The following is a 19916-nucleotide window of genomic DNA, read 5'->3' as shown; positions in this document are numbered from 1 at the left end:
ATTCTTGCCTCAAAAATTAGGTCCTACTGTAAATTAACCCTAAACCTGTATATTTTCCAAAACAGAAAATCTTCCTGAACTAATGACTAGACTAAGACTCTAAGATAAATTAAGCTACAATTAAAATAATTCAGATAGTTATAAAGCATCATAAAATGTAGCCTATTACACTTCCTTAAGCTGCAGAAGCTCATCGTTATGATCAATAAAATTAAATCAATTCATAAGCTGATATATTTGCAAGAAGTCCCCATCCTCACCTTCCAATATAAAATTAATCTACTGACACTTTCTTTAAAAAGGCTTTTCTAAGAAGGAATAGCTGCCAATTTTATCATATTCTATGCCTTTGGGATCATTTCCTATGACCGAACATGCACAATGAACTGGTAACAAAGGAATGCTTACCAGAGAACTTAGTACTTCGCTTTAACAGAATCCTAGCAATGCCTGCAGAATATTCTTCATGAAAGACTTTACCTGGAGACTAGGATGACAGCCGAAGTCCAATAAAGTCTTCACAACCTGAAGATGGCCCTTATTAACAGCAATATGAAGCGGTGTCTGTCGGCGCTTGTTGCGAGCATTCAAATCAGCACTGCCCCGGTGCAGTACTTCTATAACAGCACCTTCATCTCCAAAAGCTGCGTGGTGAACAGCTCGATCTCCATCTTTATCCTGAACATCATCATTGAAATCTGAATTAGTGAGTGAATTATTTTAGAAATAAAAATAATACCTGAAGCTATAATAATTCATCAAGAACCAGATTAATGTGAGAAAAGGTTACAAAGAACAGAGCCAACAAAATAACTAGAAAGTCATTTGAACAGTGATTAACTCCAAACAGAAATGATGAACCTGGATCAATACACTATTTCACATATATAGTGGACCAATACTTTTATCAGAAGTTAACAGTGATGATGGTAAGCCAACATTAGGAAAATGTTAAATTATGAGACAACCATTTATAAACGTTTTTTCTATCCAAAAATTTTACAAAGGCTTTTTAATGACATAAAAATTATGTAAATATTAGTTGAGCTATTTAAAAAAGACAGGATGCCAAACTGAGATATCAATTAACTTTGAGAGAAATGTATCAATATATTAACATTGGTTATCTCTGGCTAGTGAGGATACATTCTTCCTGTATATTCAAGAACAGAAAAAATTTAAGTACTACCTGAAAAGATAAAAAAATGACACACAAATCAGCATAACTTGATATATCCAAAACCCAAAATTATTTCGGAAAAATCCAGGAGGTATGCCTTACCTTTTTTTAAGTTCATTTATTTATTTGGCGGGGGTGGGGTGGGGAGGTATGCACAAGCAGGGTAGGGGCAAAGAGAGAAGGAGAGAGAGAACTCCAAGCAAGCTCTGCTAAATCAGCAGAGTCCCACGTGGGGCCCAATCTCATGAATGGCGAGATCATGACCTGAGCCAAAATCAAGAGTTGATGCTTAACTGACTGAGCCACCCAGGTACCCCTAAAGTCTTACCTTTTATAACAGGCATATTTCTGGAGATGAGAGGCAGAGAAAGACCCAATTACTTAATTTTTTTTCAAATATAAGAAACAACTTTTTAAAGAGGAAAAAAATGCCCATACTGTACCATGAAGATAATATACATAGTCTACACTAAAAAAGAAGTCCCATCACTTTGCTCGATCCAGATGGAGATATGTATTATAAGGATACTATCTTTACTTCAGACATCTCAAATTCTGACACTCAGAAGTAAGCACGCTCTGAGACTTTCTCCAGAGCAATGATTCCCAACCCACAGTCCTCCCCTCTCATGGAGTCCAGTTTTAGCAAGTGGTTTGAAAATCCATATGGTACTCAGCATTAGGTGAACTACTTTTCACAGATTTAAATTAAAAACAAAACAACAGTTCAAAACAGTTGCTGAATTCAAAATAGTTTTTAGCCTTAGAATATTCTCAGGAGGATATTAAAAGTAAAACCGCTAATATAGGGGTTCACAACAATTTGACAACCTCCCTTGCAAAGGTAGGAAACTATAACTCAGCAGTACTTCTACCTTACTAATATGCCAACTAAGCCAAACTAGTTTTTGTTACCTGTCAACCTTGAGCATAAAGGAACTAGCATGCTACCATGTGAAAGATTTGATTCAACTCATGTGTCTCTGAGCATTATATTTAAACAACCCAGAGAAATCAGCTTTTACAAAAGAAAATTCTAGATTTGTGTGTGTGTGTGAGACAGAGAGACAAAGAGATGAAACCTCTCTAGTAGCATTATGTTTCAGAATCTTAGATTTAAGCTCTTCCTTCCTTCCTTGTAATTTGTTTAGATTTATTTTTTGTTATAATTTTTAAGGCAATCTAAGTGGTTCTCTTTCTGTTAAAAATAACATCAATCCGCTAACACTCGCCAAATAAAAACAGGAACTATTTATGAAATGTACCATATGTTTATGATTGTTAGAAAGCTGTTACTGAAACACTGTTATGCAGGTCCTGTCAACAATTTATTTACATGAAAAAAAAAACCACTAAAAAATTAAAAACCCTTATATGTCAAAAGGATATATACATAAGAGAAACTTCAAGATTTTGGAAAATATATACAGTAGAGGACAATTACTTTGTTTTTCTTCAAAATAAAAAACCTCAGCTGCATAAAAACTTGAATAGGTTTTGTTGCTTTCTTCTGAATCCATTTGTAGTATCCAAATACACCTAATAGAAGCTCATTATTATGTCTCCATCCTGGCACCAAATGAGATGTTGAGGGACAGGATCACAGCTGATCTCAATAAGGCTACCTGAAAGGATTTGTGCAGGGGCCTCAAATTAAACCTGATCTTGGGTCTTTCTACCCTCTTATCCCCCTCTTTCCTCTGAACTTTGCAAAATCTGCTCTCATTCCCTAGGTTAGCTGACAGAACCACAAACCATATGGTCAACAAAATCAGTATGTGTAAGTTATGCTCACCTACTTCCTCTCCCTGAGACACAAAATATACAAGCACAAAATTCTATGCTTGTTACTCTTCAATTTACATTCAGATCTCTTCTCTCTTCTCCAGTCCTACCACAAATTAATTTAGGTCTTGATTCTCAGTCACCTAACTTATTGCCACAGCTTACCCTGCCTCCACTTTATTTTACCCCAATCTATTCTGCACGCTCTCTCGCTCCCTCTCTCTCGCTCTCTCTCTCTCTCTCTCACACACACACACAAATTCCCTCTGTAAAGTATAACATCTATGTTTAAAACTCTAATGTAACCCTACTATATAAATAACAAACCTCTTTTAAAACCTATCTGTGGACCATATCATATTCATCTGCTGCCATCATTGCCTCACATATAAAACTCTATAACTTACCAACTTATTTGACCCCCTATGTTCATATACTTCACCCCAGATATCAATGCGTTGATTCCTCACCTTGTTGGCTTGAGAACAGATACCCTTTACAATTCAGCTCAGACAACCTCTCCCTCCCCTATGAAACATCCCCTCTCACAAAATCTTATTATCACTCTGTAGTATAATTATTTGTTTTCAAGTACATCATTTTTAAAATGTTTATTTTTATTTTTGAGAGAGAGTGAGAGTGCAAGCAGGGGAGGAACACAGAGAGAGAGAGAGAGAGAGAGAGAGAGAGAGAGAGAGAATCCCAAGAGGGCTCTGTGCTGCCAGCGTAGAGCCTGATGCAGGGCTTGAACCATGAGATCATGATCTGAGCAGAAACCAAGAGTTGGTGCTTAACCAACTGAACCACTTAGGAACTCCTCCAAGTACATTATTCTTATTTGACTGTTTCTTTTGGGCTACAACTGTATCTTTGTCATCTTTATCCCCAGGATGCACCACAGTACCTACTAGCTAGTAAGAACCAAAATGGGTACAGAGTTGAATCTTTAATATGCCTTAATTACAATCATGGGTTTTTTGGTTTTATTTTTTTTCAAGAGACAGAGCATGTGCACACGTGAGGGGTAGGGGCAGAGCGAGAGTGGCAGTGGTAGGGGAGAAGGGGAGAGGGCGTAAGAGAGAGATCCTAAGCAGGCTCCAAGCTCAGCATGGAGCCTGATGCAGGGCTTAATCTCACAAACATGAGATCATGACCTGAGCCAAAATCAAGAGTTGGACACTTAATTGACTGACCCACCAAGGTATCCCTACAATCATGGTTTGTTTGTTTTTTTAAGTTCATTTATTCATTTTGAGAGAGAGCAAGCATGAGCAGGGGGTGGGCAGAGAGAAAGAATCCTAAGCAGGCTTTGTACTGTCAGTGCAAAGCCCAATGTGGGGCTTGAACCCACAAACCGTGAGAGCACGACCTAAACTGAAACCAAGAGTCAGATGCTTAACCAACTGAGCCACACAGGTGCCCCTACAATCATGTTTTTTAAATGATTTTTTTTTACTGTAAAATACAAGTAACATAAAATTTATCATCTTAACCATCTCTAAGTATAAAATTCAGTGATATTAAACATATTCATATTGTTATGCACCCATCACCGCCATCCATCTCCAGAACTCATCTTGTAAAACTAAAACTATACCTTTTACACAATAATTCTCCATTGTCCCTCTTCCCAACCGCTGGAAACCATTATTCTACTTTCTGTCTCTATGATTTTTGACTAGTCCAGGTACTTCACATAAATGGAAGCATACAGTATTTGTATTTTGCAATTGTCTTATTTCATTTAGCATCATGTCCTCAAGGTTCATCCACGTTGTAGCATGAGGCAAAATTACCTTTCTTTTTAAGTAAATAATACTCCTTTGTATGTATATACCACATTTTGTTTAGCCATTCATAAATCAAGAATACTTAGGTTGCTTCCAATTTTTAGCTACTTTGAATAATGATATGAACACTGTTCTTTCAATTCTTGTAGGTATATACCCAGAGATGGAATTGTTGGATCATATGGTAATTCTATTTTTAACGAATCACCATACTGTTTCCACAGCAGCCATACAATTTTACATCCTCACCAACCTCCCCAAAGGGTTCCAATTTCTCCACATCCTCACATATTTTCTGTTTGGCTTTTTTTCTTTTTTTTCTTTTTTTTTTTATAGTAGCCATCTGACTAGCTACCTGTAAGGTGGTATCTCATTACGGTTTTGATTTACATTTCCCTAATGATTTGTGATGTTTACCATCTTTTCAGGTGCTTATGAGCCATCCATATATATTATTTGGAAAATGTCTATTCAAGTCCTTTGCCCAGTTTTGAATCAGGTTTTGTTATTGTTGTTAAGTTGTAAGTATTCTCCATATCCTGGACATCGACCCATTATCAGACATACAATTTGCCAGTATTGTCCCATATTCTGTAGGTTGCCTTTTCATGGTTGATAGTGTCCTTTGGTGCACAGAATTTTTCAATTTTCATGGAAGTCCAATTTGCCTATTTCTTCTTTTGCTGCATGTGCCAACAAATCACTGCCAAATCCAATGTTGTGAGCTTTGCCCAATGTTTTCTTCTAAGAGTTTTATACTTTTAGCTTTTGCATTTAGGTCTTTGACCTACTGAGTTAATTTCTGTAGATGATTTGAGGTAAGGGTCCACCTTCATTCTTTTGTACATAGATATCCTGTTTTCCCAGCACCATCTATTGAAAAGACTGTCCTTTCCTCACTGAATACTCTTGGCGCCCTTGTCAAAAATTATTTGACCATGTATGCAAGGATTAATGGACTCTTTATTCTGTTCCACTGAGTTATAGATCTGTCTTTATGCCAGTACCAAACTGTTTTGAGTATTGTACCTTTGCAGTAAATTTTGAAATCAGGAAGAATGAGTCTCCCAGATTTTTTATTCCTTTTCAAGACGGTTTTGGCTATCTCAGGGTATCTTGAGATGACATACTGAACTCCAGAATGGATTTTTCCATTTCTGGAAAAAAAAAATCACTAATATTTTGACAAGGTTTGCATTGAACATGTGGATTAGTTTGGACAGTACTGACATTATATAAATTCTTCCAATCCATGAACATGAAATAGGTTTCTATTTGCTTATGTCTTCTATAATTTCTCTCAGCAGTATTTTGTAGTTTTCATTGTACAAGTCTTTCACTTCTTTGGTTACAGTAATTCCTAATTATTTTTGTTGCTATTGTAAATGGAGTTGTTTTCTTAATATCCCCTACTGATTGTTGATGGTTAGTGTACAGAAATGCAACTAGCTTTTGTACATTGACTTTGTATCCTGACACTTTACTGAATATCTTAATTAGTTCTAAAAATTTTTTGTGTGGAACTTTAGGGTTTTCTAGATAAAAGGATCACATAATCTGCAGAGATAATTTTACTTCTTCCTTTCCAAGGTCGATGCCTTTTATTTCTTTTTCATGCCTAATTACTCTGGCTAGGAGTTCCAGTACCATGTTGAATGTGAGTGGAAAGTGAGCATCCTTACCTTTTTCCTGATCCCAGAGGACAAATTTTCAGTTTTTCATATATGATTTTTATTATGTCAAGGTTGTTTCCTTCCATTCCTAGTTTGCTGGGGGTTTTTTAATCATAAAAGGGTACTGAATTTAATCAAATGCTTCTACATCAATGGAGATGGTCACATGGTTTTCTCCCTTCATTCTGTTAATGTGATGCTATCACATTGATCGATTTTTGTATGCTAAACCTTCCTTTAGTCCAAGAATAAATCCCCACTTGGTCATGCTGTATAATCCTTTTAATATGCTGAATTTGGTTAGTATTTTGTTGAGGAACTTTATATCATTCTTCACAAGGGATATTGGTTTGTAGTTTTCTTATAGTAACTTTGTCTGGCTATGACATCAGGGTAAAGCAGGCTTCATAGAATGAGTTAGGAAGTGTTCTCTCCTCTGACATTTTTGAAAAATCTGAGAACAACTGGTGTTAGCTCTTTAAATGTTTGGTAGAGTTCATCAGTGAATCAATCAGTTCCAGGGCTTTTCTTTGTCAGGGTATTTTTTTAAATTACTGATTCAATCTTCTTATTAGCTATAGGTCTATTCAGATTTCCTATATCTTCATGATTCACTCTTAGGTTTTGTGTTTCTAGGTATTTGTCCAGTTCATCTAGGTTATCCCATTTGTTGGCATACAACTCTTTAAAGTACTCACTTATACACCTTTCCATTTCTGTAGAAATGGTAATGTCCCCACTTTCATTTCTGATTTTAGTACTCAGAGTCTTTTTTTAATGTTTATTTATTTTTGTTTACTATTTTGTTATTATTGTTTATTTATTAATGTTTATTTTAACAGTGCATACACAAGCAGGGGAGGAGCAGAGAGAGAGAGGCAGAAAGAGTATCCCAAGCAGGCTCCACACTGTGGAGCTTAATCTCACAGCCCTGAGATCATGACCTGAGCTGAAATCAAGAGTCGGACACTTAACAGACTGAACTACCCAGGCTCCCTGATTTTTTTTTTTTTTAACTGTTTATTTATTTTTGAGAGAGAGACAAAGCCTTAGTTGGGAAGGAGCAGAGAAAGAGGGAGACACAGAATCTGAAGCAGGCTCCAGGCTCTGAGCTGTCAGCATAGAGCCCAACGTGGGGCTCAAACCCACAAACTGCAAGATCATGACCTGAGCCAAAGTCAGACACTTAAATGACTGAGCCACCCAGGCACCCCTATCTGATCTATTTTTCAAATGTACCCATGTATAGCTATAAACTTCTCTTTCATACTGCTTTCACTACATCTCACAGGTTTTAGTTATGTTATGCTTTTGTTTTCATTCATGTCTAAGTATTGTCTTATTTCCCTTGCAATTTCTTTGATCCATTCATTGCTTAATTTTAATTTCCACAAATTTGTGAATTTTCCAGTTTTTCCTCTGTTATTGATTTGAAACTTCATCACATTGTGGTCAGAGAAGATACTCTGTAAGACATCTACCTTTTTAAATCTACTGAGCCTTAATATGCGACTTAACGTATGGTCTGTCCTGAAGAACGTACAAGGTGCCCTTGAAAAAAATGTGCATGCTGTTGTTAAGTGGAGTGTTCCATAGATGTCTATTAGCTCTATTTGGCTTTATTGTGTTGTTCTATCCATTACTGAGAGTAGGATACTGAAGTCTCAAGCTACTATTGTAAAAATGTTTATTTCTCCCATCACTTCTGTCAATTTTTTTCATCTATTTGTTTGGTCTATTATTAAGTATATAAATATTTATAATTGTCATATCTTCTTGCTGTATTGAACTTTTTAAAAATAATGCCCATCTCTGTCTTTTATAACCTTCATGACTTAAATTCTATTCTGTCTAAAATTAGTGGAGCTACTCCTGCTCTCTTTTGGTTACTATTTGCATTAATATCTTTCTCCATCCTTTCACTTTAAACTTATGTATCTATGCACCTAAACTGAGTCTCTTATACAGAGAATATATTACATCATTTTTAATCTATTCTGCCAGTCTCTGTCTTTTATACTTTAATTCACCTACATTTAAAGTAATTGTTGATAAGGAATAACTTACTGTTGTCATCTTCCTATATATTTTCTAGATACCATACAGCTTTTGTTGCCTCATTTTCCAAATTAATGTCCTCTTTTATATTTAATTGTTATTTTGAAGTGAAACATTTTAATTCCCTTCTCATTTCCTTTCATGTATATTCTATATCTATTTTCTTCAGTCACCATGGGGGTTATATTTAACTTCCTAAAGTTATAATACTAATTTCAAATTTATACCAGCTTAACTTCAATAACCTACAAAAACTCATTAACAGCTCCATTCACAACACTTTCAGTTATTGTCACCACAAAATTACAACTTTGTACATTGTGTGCCCAAAAATATAATTTTTTTAAATCCATCAGTTCTTAAATTATGCAGAAAACAAAATGTAGATTTACAAACCAAAATTGCAATAATACTAGATTTTAGACTAATAATTTTTTTATGTATTAGTCTCTTAAACCATGTGGGAAACAAAAGAAAGAATTATAGACAATATATTGTTAAAATAATGCTATCTTTTATAAATGCCTACATATTTTACCTTTACAGTGATTTTATTTCTTCTTATGGCTTCAAGTTACTACCTAAAACAACTCATTTCACCCTGCAGGACTCCTTTTGGGATTTCTTGCAAGGCAGGCATAGTGGTAACAAACTCCCTCAGTTTTAGGGAATGTCTTCATTTCTCTGCCATTTTTGAAGGAGAGTTTTACCAGACACAGGATTTTTGGTTGACTGTGTGTGTGTGTGTGTGTGTGTGTGTGTGTGTGTTCTTTTTAGCACCTTGAATACATCAGTCCACTATCTTCTGGACTCCAAAGTTTCTGATGAGAAATCTGAAAATCTTATGAGGATTCCTTATAAGTGACAAGTCACCTCTGTTTCTGCTTTCAAGATTCTTTGGCCTTGGCTCTTGAAGTTTGATGATTATTGTGTGTGTCTCAGCATAGGTCTCTTTGAGTTAATCCTACTTGAAATTCACTGTGCTTCTTGGATGTTTGTAATCAGGTCTTTCATCAAATTTGGGAAGTTTTGGGCCACAGTTTCTTCAAATAATCTCTCTGCTCCTCCCCCCCCTCCCCCCCCCCGCCAACCTCTTCTCCTCAAACTCCCACAGTACATATCATGGTCCACCTGATAGTGTCCCACAGGTCCCTAAGGCTCTGTTCATTTTTTCTTCAATTTTTTTCCTTCTATTCCTCAGACTCCATAATTTTCATTGTCTTATCTTCCAGTTCACTGGGTCTTTCTTCTGTCTGGTTAAACTTGTCTTTGTATATCTCCATGAATTTTTCACTTCAGTTATCGTACTTTTCAACTTTAGAATTTCTTCTTGATTTCTTTTTAGGTTATCTTTGTGTTCACTGTTATTTCCATTTTGTTCATACATCATTTTCTTGACTTTCTTCTCATCTTCAGTTAGTTCTTGGAGCATCTTTAAGATAACTGTTTTTAGAGTCTTTGTCTAGTAAGCCTATATCTGGTTTTATCGCAAGCAGTTTCTGTTGCCTTATTTTTCTTCCTTTAAATGGATCATACTTTCCTATTTCTTTGTATGCCTTGTGATTTTTTTTTGTTGAAATCTGGACATTTGATTCTAATAACATAGTAACTCTTAAAATCAGATGCTTCCCCTTTTGCAGGGTTTTCTGGGGGGTTTTTTTCCTGTTTTGTTTTTAATTGTTTTAGGCTTTCTTTGTGCTTATAGCCTAAGGTGTAAAAAGGTCTTTTCTGAACCTGCACTTTTCCTTGGGCATGTGCAGTGACCTTCTAGTTTCTCACAGTAGTTGCTTTTGGATGTCCTAGTCTTTAATGCCAGGCTCCCAGAAGGAGAAAAAGAAAAAAAAGGGGGGGGGGGGGCGGAGAGGGGGAGGGTGTACCAATCTTCATATCTTCTGGAAGTCACTTCAGCCAAGGGGGAATGGCTTACAACAATGGGAGGGTACAACAATGGCGGCCCACCTCTGTGTCTCCACCTCCATGATCAGAAGCAGCAATCAGTGATCAGAACACAGATCCTGATGTTTATAGAAAAGAGTCCTTGTTGCCCACCCTGGCTCCTGCAAGCTGATCTAGGAACATAAACACGGCTGCCTGCCACTGGGCTAAAGGTTGGCATATAGGTAGTTCCTGCTGAATTAAGAGCTAAAATTGACAACATTGACCACAATTAACCTCCAACCCTTCCCCTGGAAGTAGCAAGATTTCAACAGAATCCAGAGTTCTAAAATAGTTACATCAGAAAGAATTCTACAAGTACTGTTGTTATCTAGGTGGGGTGATGAATTTCTACTACTTCCTACATCACTATATTCCCAGAATCCTCTCAGTAACTACCATGATTTTTAACATCAATGGAATTAAACATTTCCTGAATATACTGACACTTTCAGTAAATTAGTTCAACTATTTTATTATCCCCAGATATAATTAGTAGTATTTTACTTCATCTTTTTTTCCCTAAAACTCATTCAATTCATTAAGATACTGGTATTCTGATCATGCTAAAACTTCAACACAATTGTTTGGAAGTGGTGTATTCTGGTTGATTCATTCAGTGAGTATTTAATGGGTTCCTACTACAAGCTCAGTATTGTTCTGGACAGTGGTGATACAACAATGGACAAAATAAAGTTCCTACCCTCATAGAGTTTACATTCTAGTGGGGGAGATAGAATATTATCAACAAAATACGTAAATAAAATGTAAATTTTAGGTAGTAAAAGGGCCATAGCGAAAATACTGGAGGGAAGAAGGATTAGATGACAGCCAAGGGATGGCCTCCCAGCCAAAGAATAGCTGAAGAAGTGAGAGAGAGAAAGCTATGAGGATATTTGGGGGAAGAAGTGTGAAGACTAGGATGGTAACAGCAGAAAGGATAAAAAAATGTTCAAATTCTGGATATATTTTGAAGAGCCAACAGGATTTAGTGATGGTAATTACTCATTACCAGATAAGTAATATGAAAAAACAAAAGAGAAATCAGCGATGATTCTTAAAACTCAACCTGAACAACTAAAAGAATTTACAGATAAGGGAAGGCTAAAACTCTAGTGTGTCCCCTTATAAAGCTTGACCTTTTTGTTTGGGCAATCTCAGATTTTAGCCTGCGTTCCTGTAAAAGCCAACTTAAAGACTGTTTTCTAAGTCTTACAAATCTAATCTTTTGTTGACATGCCACATTTTTAATAGTACCAGTTTTGGAGGCGTAGTGTGGAATAAGGAGGTAGGGAAGCCTCCATTCATAATCTAAATCAACATGGATCCTTCAGGAACTACGTATACCAATTCCTAGAGCCACTTTGAAGATTATTATCCTGAGCCCTGACTTGTTTTTAAGAAAAGAATTTCCTTAAACTGCCCAGTCTTGAAGCCCACTTGCCCTTTCCTTCTCAGTTTTACATTTACATAAACTGTTACTACAGTTTTGGGTTTTTTTAACTTATTTACTTATTTTGAGAGAGAGAAAGGGCATGCACGTGCGTGGGGGAGGAGCAGAAAGACAGGGAGAGAGAGAATCCCAAGCAGGATCCACAGTGTCAGCGCTAAGCCCAAGGCAGGGCTTGATCCCACAAACCATGAGATCATGGTTCAAAATGATCTGAAACTGAGCCAAAATCAAGAGTCGGACACTTAACTGACTGAGCCACCCAGGTGCCCCTACAGTTTTGTTTTCATTACTAGATAAGCAGAATCGGACAGAATTAGTATCTACTTCTTGAGAAACTATACTGTCTACCTTCTGCCAGTTGGAAAGAAACAGTCAAACAAAGGCAATAATAACATCATAAATTCCTTTGGTGGTGTTGTATACTATAAATAGTATCTTAATTATTTCCCTTACTCCACACCCCAACCCTTTAAGTTATTATCATAGATAAGGAAACTGAAGCTTATACCAGTTAAAGTTTTTGCCCAATATCTCTTTAGACAGCAACAATACCATTAAAACTTGGGTTTCCTGATAAAATTTAGTATTGTTCTTCTTCAGAATAGTTTTCATTAATCTTAAATGATAAAACCACCCCCAAGTTTCCTGACAACTGCAGTATATATTTGTACTGGATTTGAAAACTAATTGTAAATGACACACTTTTTAGAACTGGTCATCCTTTCAATCCTTCACACCTTTAATATTATACTTCATCAGTGGAAAAAAAATACTTAGTCCCTGCAGGATCCAAAATTAGCTCACTTATAAAAACATACCTAAGATTTCACAGTCCTCAGTGCCTTTACCTATACATTAAGGAGGTAACAGAATGTAATCCTACTGTACTTAGTAGGTTATGACCTACATGGAGACAACTTTTCAAAATAGCTGAGTTTTCCCTAAGAAAAGAAATAGGAAAAAAATATAATCTTATCATATATCAGAAAGGTACAATATATATGAAATAATTAAGTGGTTACTTTTTCAATTTTTATTTAAATTCTGGTTTGTTAACATATGGTGTAACATTGGCTTCAGGAGTATAATTTAGTGTGATGATAGCTTAAATCAACTGAAAAACAAAAATGCAACAGTCATCTATACTAGGGACTAGCAAACTTTTCTGTGAAGGCCCAGAAAGTTAAGTATTTTAGATTTTACAAACCACATAGTATCTTGTCACAACTATTCAACTCTGCAGTTGTAATATGAAAGCAGCCATGCACAATAAATAAATGAATGAATGGATGTGCTGTGTTCCAGTAATACTTAACAACATAAATGGAGGGCTGGATTTGGCCTGCTGCAGGCTATAGTTTGCAACCCACTCACTTCCTAATACACACGAAAAAAATGAAAGGTTACAGAATGAGATGACTAAAGAACAAAATATATTACTCTCTTTATTCTTCAGCTAACCTCAAAAGTTTTAATAAAATTAGTTTTTTAAAAACATTGTGGGCTCAGTCGATTAAGCATCCAACTTCGGCTCAGGTCATGATCTCATGGTTCATGAGTTTGAGCCCCGTATCGGGCTCTGTGCTGACAGCTCAGAGCCTACAGCCTGCTTCGGATTCTGTGTCTGCCTCTCTCTCTCTGCCCTCCCCCACTCACACTCTCTCAAAAATAAAATGAACATTGAAAAAATAAAAATAAAAAATACTGTTAATTATTATTGCTTTTACACTTGGTAAAGGTATAATGAAGTTTAAAGCACTTATCTTTTAGGATACATACCAAAATATTTACAGATAAAATAATATATCTAGATCTGCTTCAGTATAATTCAGTAGAGGGAGCAGAGCGGGAACAGGGTACAGATAAATCAAAACTGGCCGTGAAAAATAACTGAAGTGGGGTAATGGGAACACAGGATTCATTATACTATTCTTTTATAAATATCTAAAATTTCCAATAAAAAAAAGTTAATAATGACAAATGAACCACAAATTTAAGTGCATTTGTAAAATTAACTATTTTCTCCATCTTTTAAACCAGGGTTTCTCAATTTTGGACCTATTTACCTTTAGGGCCAGATAGTTCTTTGTTATGGGAGCTGTCCTATGTGCTATGGGATATTCAGTAGCATCCTTAGTTTCTACCCACTAGATGCCAGTAGTACCCAAACCACCACACCTCCTACCAGTTATGACAATCAAAAATGGTCCCAGACATTTCCAAATGTCCCCCATAGGACAAAAATGCCCCCACCTGAAAACCACTGTTCTAAAAAAAAAAAAAAATTACACTGCTGCTTCTAATAGAGTCTTAAATTCTAGAAAAATGAGACTTTGAGGATGTTTTGTTTTAGTCTTAGGCGATGAATTGGCATTTATATTTTAACCCAATTTTTAAATTTGGTTTTTGTTTGCAATTGGTAAACTGTTATTAATTCACCTTTATCACACTATTTTATAGAAATACATATAGAAATAATTTATAGAATTACATCTGCCTGCAATGGTTTTTAAAACAGAAAATGCACAAAATGGAAATCCAAATGAGGACGTATGGTTGAAGTCCAGATGTATCCCACTGATCTGGTGACACAGTTTTCAAACTCTCAAAGAAATTATTTGTAAACACTTAGCTTACTGAGCCACACTCCAATCTCATCAGGTTTACAGTATCAACTAACCATTTGTTGTATATTTGAGTTCAACAGAGGAACAGTGCCAACTTTGTTCCCAGTCCCATAACTGCACTCCCATTGTACACAACACCTAATGTGAACAAGAAGTCTTTAGAAACACAAATGGCTAGATAGTCCCACGTTGTCAGGTGTATTAATTAAATTCTGAATCAGAAAGCACACTTTATAAAAAACGAGGCAAAAAAATTTGGTTTTGGGCCTCTTGCCTTATTAGCTATAATCAGAAAGGCCTTGGTTTCTTAGTAGTTGTTGCTACTCTAGTTTCTGGATTCATTAAATTAAAAAATGGGATACTTAACTCAGAGAATTTCATTCTATCTCTCCAAGCCATGACACAATAAAGTAACTGTCTCCCATTTACAAAACATTAAATTTAAACTGTCTTTCTTTCATTACCAAAAAAAAAAAACCCTGTGATACTGTGTTCCCAAATTCACAACTAAGAAAGAAGTGACTTAAAAATTGCTACTGTAGGGGCGCCTGGGTGGCTCTGTCGGTTAAGCGTCCGACTTCGGCTCAGGTCACGATCTCACGGTCCGTGAGTTCGAGCCCCACGTCGGGCTCTGTGCTGACAGCTCAGAGCCTGGATCCTGTGTCTCCCGCTCTCTCTGACCCTCCCCCGTTCATGCTCTGTCTCTCTCTGTCTCAAAAATAAACAAACGTTAAAAAAAAAAAAATTGCTACTGTAAAAGCAAAATCAAATCATATAATCTCATTCATAAAAACATGACAATAATGAAACTATCATATAGTTCATAAACATCTACATGCTAATTTAAAATTCAAGGGGCACCTGGGTGGCTCAGTCGGTTGAGCGAACGACTCATGATCTCGCGGTCCGTGAGTTCGAGCCCCACGTCAGGCTCTGTGCTGACAGCTCAGAGCCTGGAGCCTGTTTCAGATTCTGTGGCTCCCTCTCTCTGACCCTCCCCCATTCATGCTCTCTCTCTGTCTCAAAAATAAATAAACGTTAAAAAACAATTTTTTTAATAAATAAATAAATAAGATAAAATTCAAGTTCTTTTTAGACAACAGAAAATTACAGTATCAAAAATCACTTATTTACAACTACAACACCAATGATTCTTCATAGTTAGCTGTCAACTGTAAAAAAAATAGTAGCTGTCAAAATACACTCAATCTGAGAAAAATGAAAAAATAACTTAAGACTTCTCTTTTGAAATATGTGTCTTTAAAATGTTTTAATTAGTAAAAATAGGCTCGTCTACTAATTTAGCCCTCAGAAATCCAAGTCCTTATTAAACTTCCTCAAATGGGAGTATCACTTGGACAAAATTACAACATTCTACCTAGTCTAAATTTGATAGAATTTTACGTATTCGTAAATAATCTTCCACTAGACTAAAACAGATGTGATTTTAACATTTTTTCAATAATGAGGTTATAGTTAACTATAACAAAGGAAGCCATCCTTCACACCATACATATATTCTCAACTAAAATTCCAATGATAGTAAAAAATATTCATTTCCCTTTTAAAAGAATATACTCTAAATTAATTTAAGCATACATACACACACACACACACACACACACACACACACACACACACACAGTGATAAACACGCCGTGAAAAATTTTCAAAGACCCACATTAAAATCAAGAAACAGTAAGACTAAACAAGTTCTAAATTACTGATTCCCTTATGAAAGGGAAAACAAAAAGCAAAGAAAGGCCTCTGAGTGTCACAGATCAGTAAAAATCTTGACCTACATGATCTATACATTCCCCTTCCCTCAACTTCCTCACTATGATTTTTGGATGAATCCAATTCAGCCCCCAGCAGCATGGTGGTCCTACCATAGTAAAGGAAAACTCAATTCCTATCTTCACTTATGGTTATGGCTACAATATTGAAGAATCAAAAGAAAAACAAGAAATGCTTCATGTTATCTCTTGTCAAATTTTTCTTTTCAATCAGAAGAGCCTTAGGTGAAGATTAAACTTTAGGAATGAAAGCAATCCATTTTATAATATAGAAGTATAATTTCTAGCACATTAATTTTTACTTATGTTTCAAACAGTTTAATTACCTCTGCTTCTACATCCACATTTTGCTTCAAAAGTAACTTCAAAATGTCAACATGTCCATTCTGACTAGCAGCTTGCATAGCTGTGTGACCAGCACATTGTCCATTTACCTATATAAAAAAGAAAGGATGAAGGAATGTCACCAAGAGCCAATATATAATGTAGGTTTAAATCTAACACATTGTAGGATTCTTTGAAAATAATTTAGGTTGGTTTTCCATATATCCTAGCATAGACCACCAGAAACTCTTCTGTAATTTAGAAGTGAGGCAGGCATTTTTTTGTTTGTTTGTTTTAAAGGTTAAAGTTCCACTGTTCAAAGAGCTATGAAAGAACTATTTTAGCCAATCTGAAAAGTTAAAAAAAGAAAGTAAGGGAGGGAGAAATGTCGTTTTAGTTTTGTATATTCACTTCTATTTGAATTAAAAAGCTCAGAGTATGTTTCAATGAAAAAAAAAAAAAACAATGAGGTGAATAAAAACTTTCAGAAAAGATGGCCTACTATATAAATAAATTCAATTTGACAAAGATACTGAATACTAACTGTAAGCAAACTATCATGAGGAATACATAAATGAATTAGCAAGGTAGCCATATACAACTATTATACTATAAAGCAATAATTTCCAATCTTTTCTTCACTTCAGATGTTGAATAAATGCATAATTTCCCAATGACATACCCAAGGCTAAGTACAATTCCTTAATCCCACCCCATCCGCTCCCATCCATAAAACCATAAAAGATGGTTAAAAATGGTAGCCTGGTCACACGTTTATATCATATTTCTCCTCAGACTACACTAAAAAGACAGTAAAATAATTAAAAACACAAAAAGACATAAAGACAAAGAGAAAGGAAGAGCTAACATCAGAAAACAATAAAAAGCAACACATTTTTGAAAGAGAGAAAGCAGACAGAAGTTCTGACTTTACAGACAAAAGAAACACAAAACCTAGGAACTTCAGACAAAGTCAAAGCCTGCAAAAACAAGCACATCACAGGCAGATATCTGATGTGCAATGGCCACACTCCAGACCCTCTCCTCAAACTCAATGACAGAGCGTTAGTTGCCATGCAAATAGACCCTAGACAGAAAAATGGTTTCTTCCCTTAAACAACTGAATAGCCATGAAGAACAGACCTCTACATGATAGCATTTAGAGACCCCAAAAGCTCCACATGCATAATCACCATAATGCAAAGTCAGTCACTAAGTTCTATCCAAGCAAAGAGAGCACCAAGTAGCTTAATGTCTTATTCAGAGATGAATGGACAAGCAAAGATCAGAGATTTGAGGAAGACCTCAAATTAAAAAAATAACTTAAAAAAACACATCTTTCTCCAATGTTGTCATCTCTCAGAAGATGAAATGAATACATACCTGACATAACTAAGTGTCTTGGAAGATTAGTCAATTAGAAGTTTGGAAAAGAATTAACTATGACAATATAGATTACAAACAAATGAAAAAAACTTTATGTGTGAAGTTAAGAGGGACTGACTGGGAAAAACTACAAGTGAACTTTCTGGAATAAAGGAAAAGTCCTAGATCTTATTAGGGGTGTGAATTACATGGATGTTTGCATTTGTCAAAACTTTTCCATGTATTTCACTATATGTAAATTACACCTCAATTTTTTAAATAAAAAAAAATTATGAACATCAAGGAAAGCAAACAATTGTATAGGAAAATACAATCTAGAATCAGTCACAGCTCAGATATGAATGTCATTTAAATAATAACATGCACAGTCGATTTTAATCTTAGCAAAGTTACAATACAACCTAACCACATAAAGAAACTGGGAGGAGCGTGTATGTGTGTGAAGGGAATGGGCTGGAAAGAAAGCTGAAACCTCATTTTCACAGTGAAGTATTGAAAGATAACTCCCCAAACATAAAAATCAAGAAAAAACAATAGATGTTACTGGAAGATATGGAGGCAAAATATATGAAGAAAATCAGCTGAAAGACGTGAAAACAGCTGCCCCTAAAGGATGGGAAAACAGAGTTGAGAAGGAAATGATTTTTGTAACAAACCCTGTAGAACTATTTTTTCCCTTTAAATTTTTAGAATGTATATTGTTGGTTTTTTTTAGAAAAACTAAATTAGTAATTAAATGAAGAAAAAATTAAGTATAATAAAATATAAATCTGCTTGGCTGAATATAAAAAAATCTATCAAACACAAAAATCATTTGATACTTTAAACTTTGATAATTTACATAATTTTGATAATTTAAATAAATTATTTGTGATTTATCTGACAATAAAGAAATCACTGTGCTGGGGCGCCTGGGTGGCTCAATCAGTTGAGCATCCAACTTCGGCTCAGGTCATCATTTCGCAGTTCCTGAGTTCAAGCCCTGCATCAGGCTCTGTGCTGGTGGTGTGGAACCTGCTTGGGATTCTCTCTTTCCCCCTCTCTGCCCCTTCCCCACTTGCGCGTGCACACACACGCGCTCTCTCTAGCTCTCTCTCTTTCTTTCTCTAAATAAACTTAAAAAAAAAAAGGAATCACTGTGTTGTGCTGCTGCAATTGACATCTCCCTAATAAACATGAAATGCCACATGAGCTCCTGGGAATATGATGTTTATATCTTACAATTATAGATCAGATCTTCAAACTGTCTAGCATACTTAAATACAAAGGCAACAAACAGTGTCACAGAACAGTGACAATGACTCAAAGTGCCACTCCAACCACAATCTCTGGGCCAGCATTGAATACTGTATTGGTGCTGACATGGGAGCAATGGCAAAGCCAATGAATGACTAAACTAGAGCCAGAATGGCCCACTTAAAATGTGGTTTATGTGAATGGTAAAATACAATAAACTACTAAGATTTACAAAATGTATGACCTCTACTTCATCTGCATTCTAAACTGTAAGTTAATTCTCACAGGAAAAAAGTTTAGATTAAATGTTTTGAAAAGAGAGATAGAAAACTGCTTATAAAATTTACTACAATATATTTTAAAAACATGGTAAGATGACATCTCCATGAGAAGAATTCACTGAATTTCCCAAAAGGACACTAACCACTTAAAAACCTAAATGTAAAAATTATCAATTATAGGGGCGCCTGGATGGCTCAGTCGTTTAAGGGTCTGACTTCAGCTCAGGTCATGATCTCATGGTTTGCTGAGTTCAAGCCCCACATCAGGCTCTGTGCTGACAGCTCAGAGCCTGGAGCCTGTTTCAGATTCTGTGTCTCCCTCTCTCTCTGCCCGTCCCCTGCTCCAGCTCTGCCTTTCTCTGTCTCTCAAAAATAAATAAATGTTAAAAAAA

The 19916-nt window shown here is 35.7% G+C and overlaps 1 protein-coding gene across 1 annotated transcript in view; it reads right to left on the bottom strand.

Annotated features, from left to right (window-relative positions):
• Nucleotides 1-19916, bottom strand: part of MIB1 (MIB E3 ubiquitin protein ligase 1) — a 127377-nt gene that overhangs the window by 56379 nt on the left and 51082 nt on the right. Inside the window, exons 10-11 of the mRNA XM_078435382.2 lie at nt 16624-16731; nt 481-678 (exon numbers count right to left, since the gene is read on the bottom strand). Of these exons, the coding sequence (XP_078291508.1) occupies nt 481-678; nt 16624-16731 (306 nt within the window). The remainder of the gene's footprint in view (nt 1-480; nt 679-16623; nt 16732-19916) is intronic.

This window comes from Panthera onca, chromosome D3 (assembly GCF_046562875.1).
Source record: "Panthera onca isolate mPanOnc1 chromosome D3, mPanOnc1 haplotype 2, whole genome shotgun sequence".
Taxonomy (NCBI): domain Eukaryota; kingdom Metazoa; phylum Chordata; class Mammalia; order Carnivora; family Felidae; genus Panthera; species Panthera onca.
Note: the sequence above shows the minus strand (reverse complement) of the source record. Positions and strands in the feature narration are given on the sequence as shown.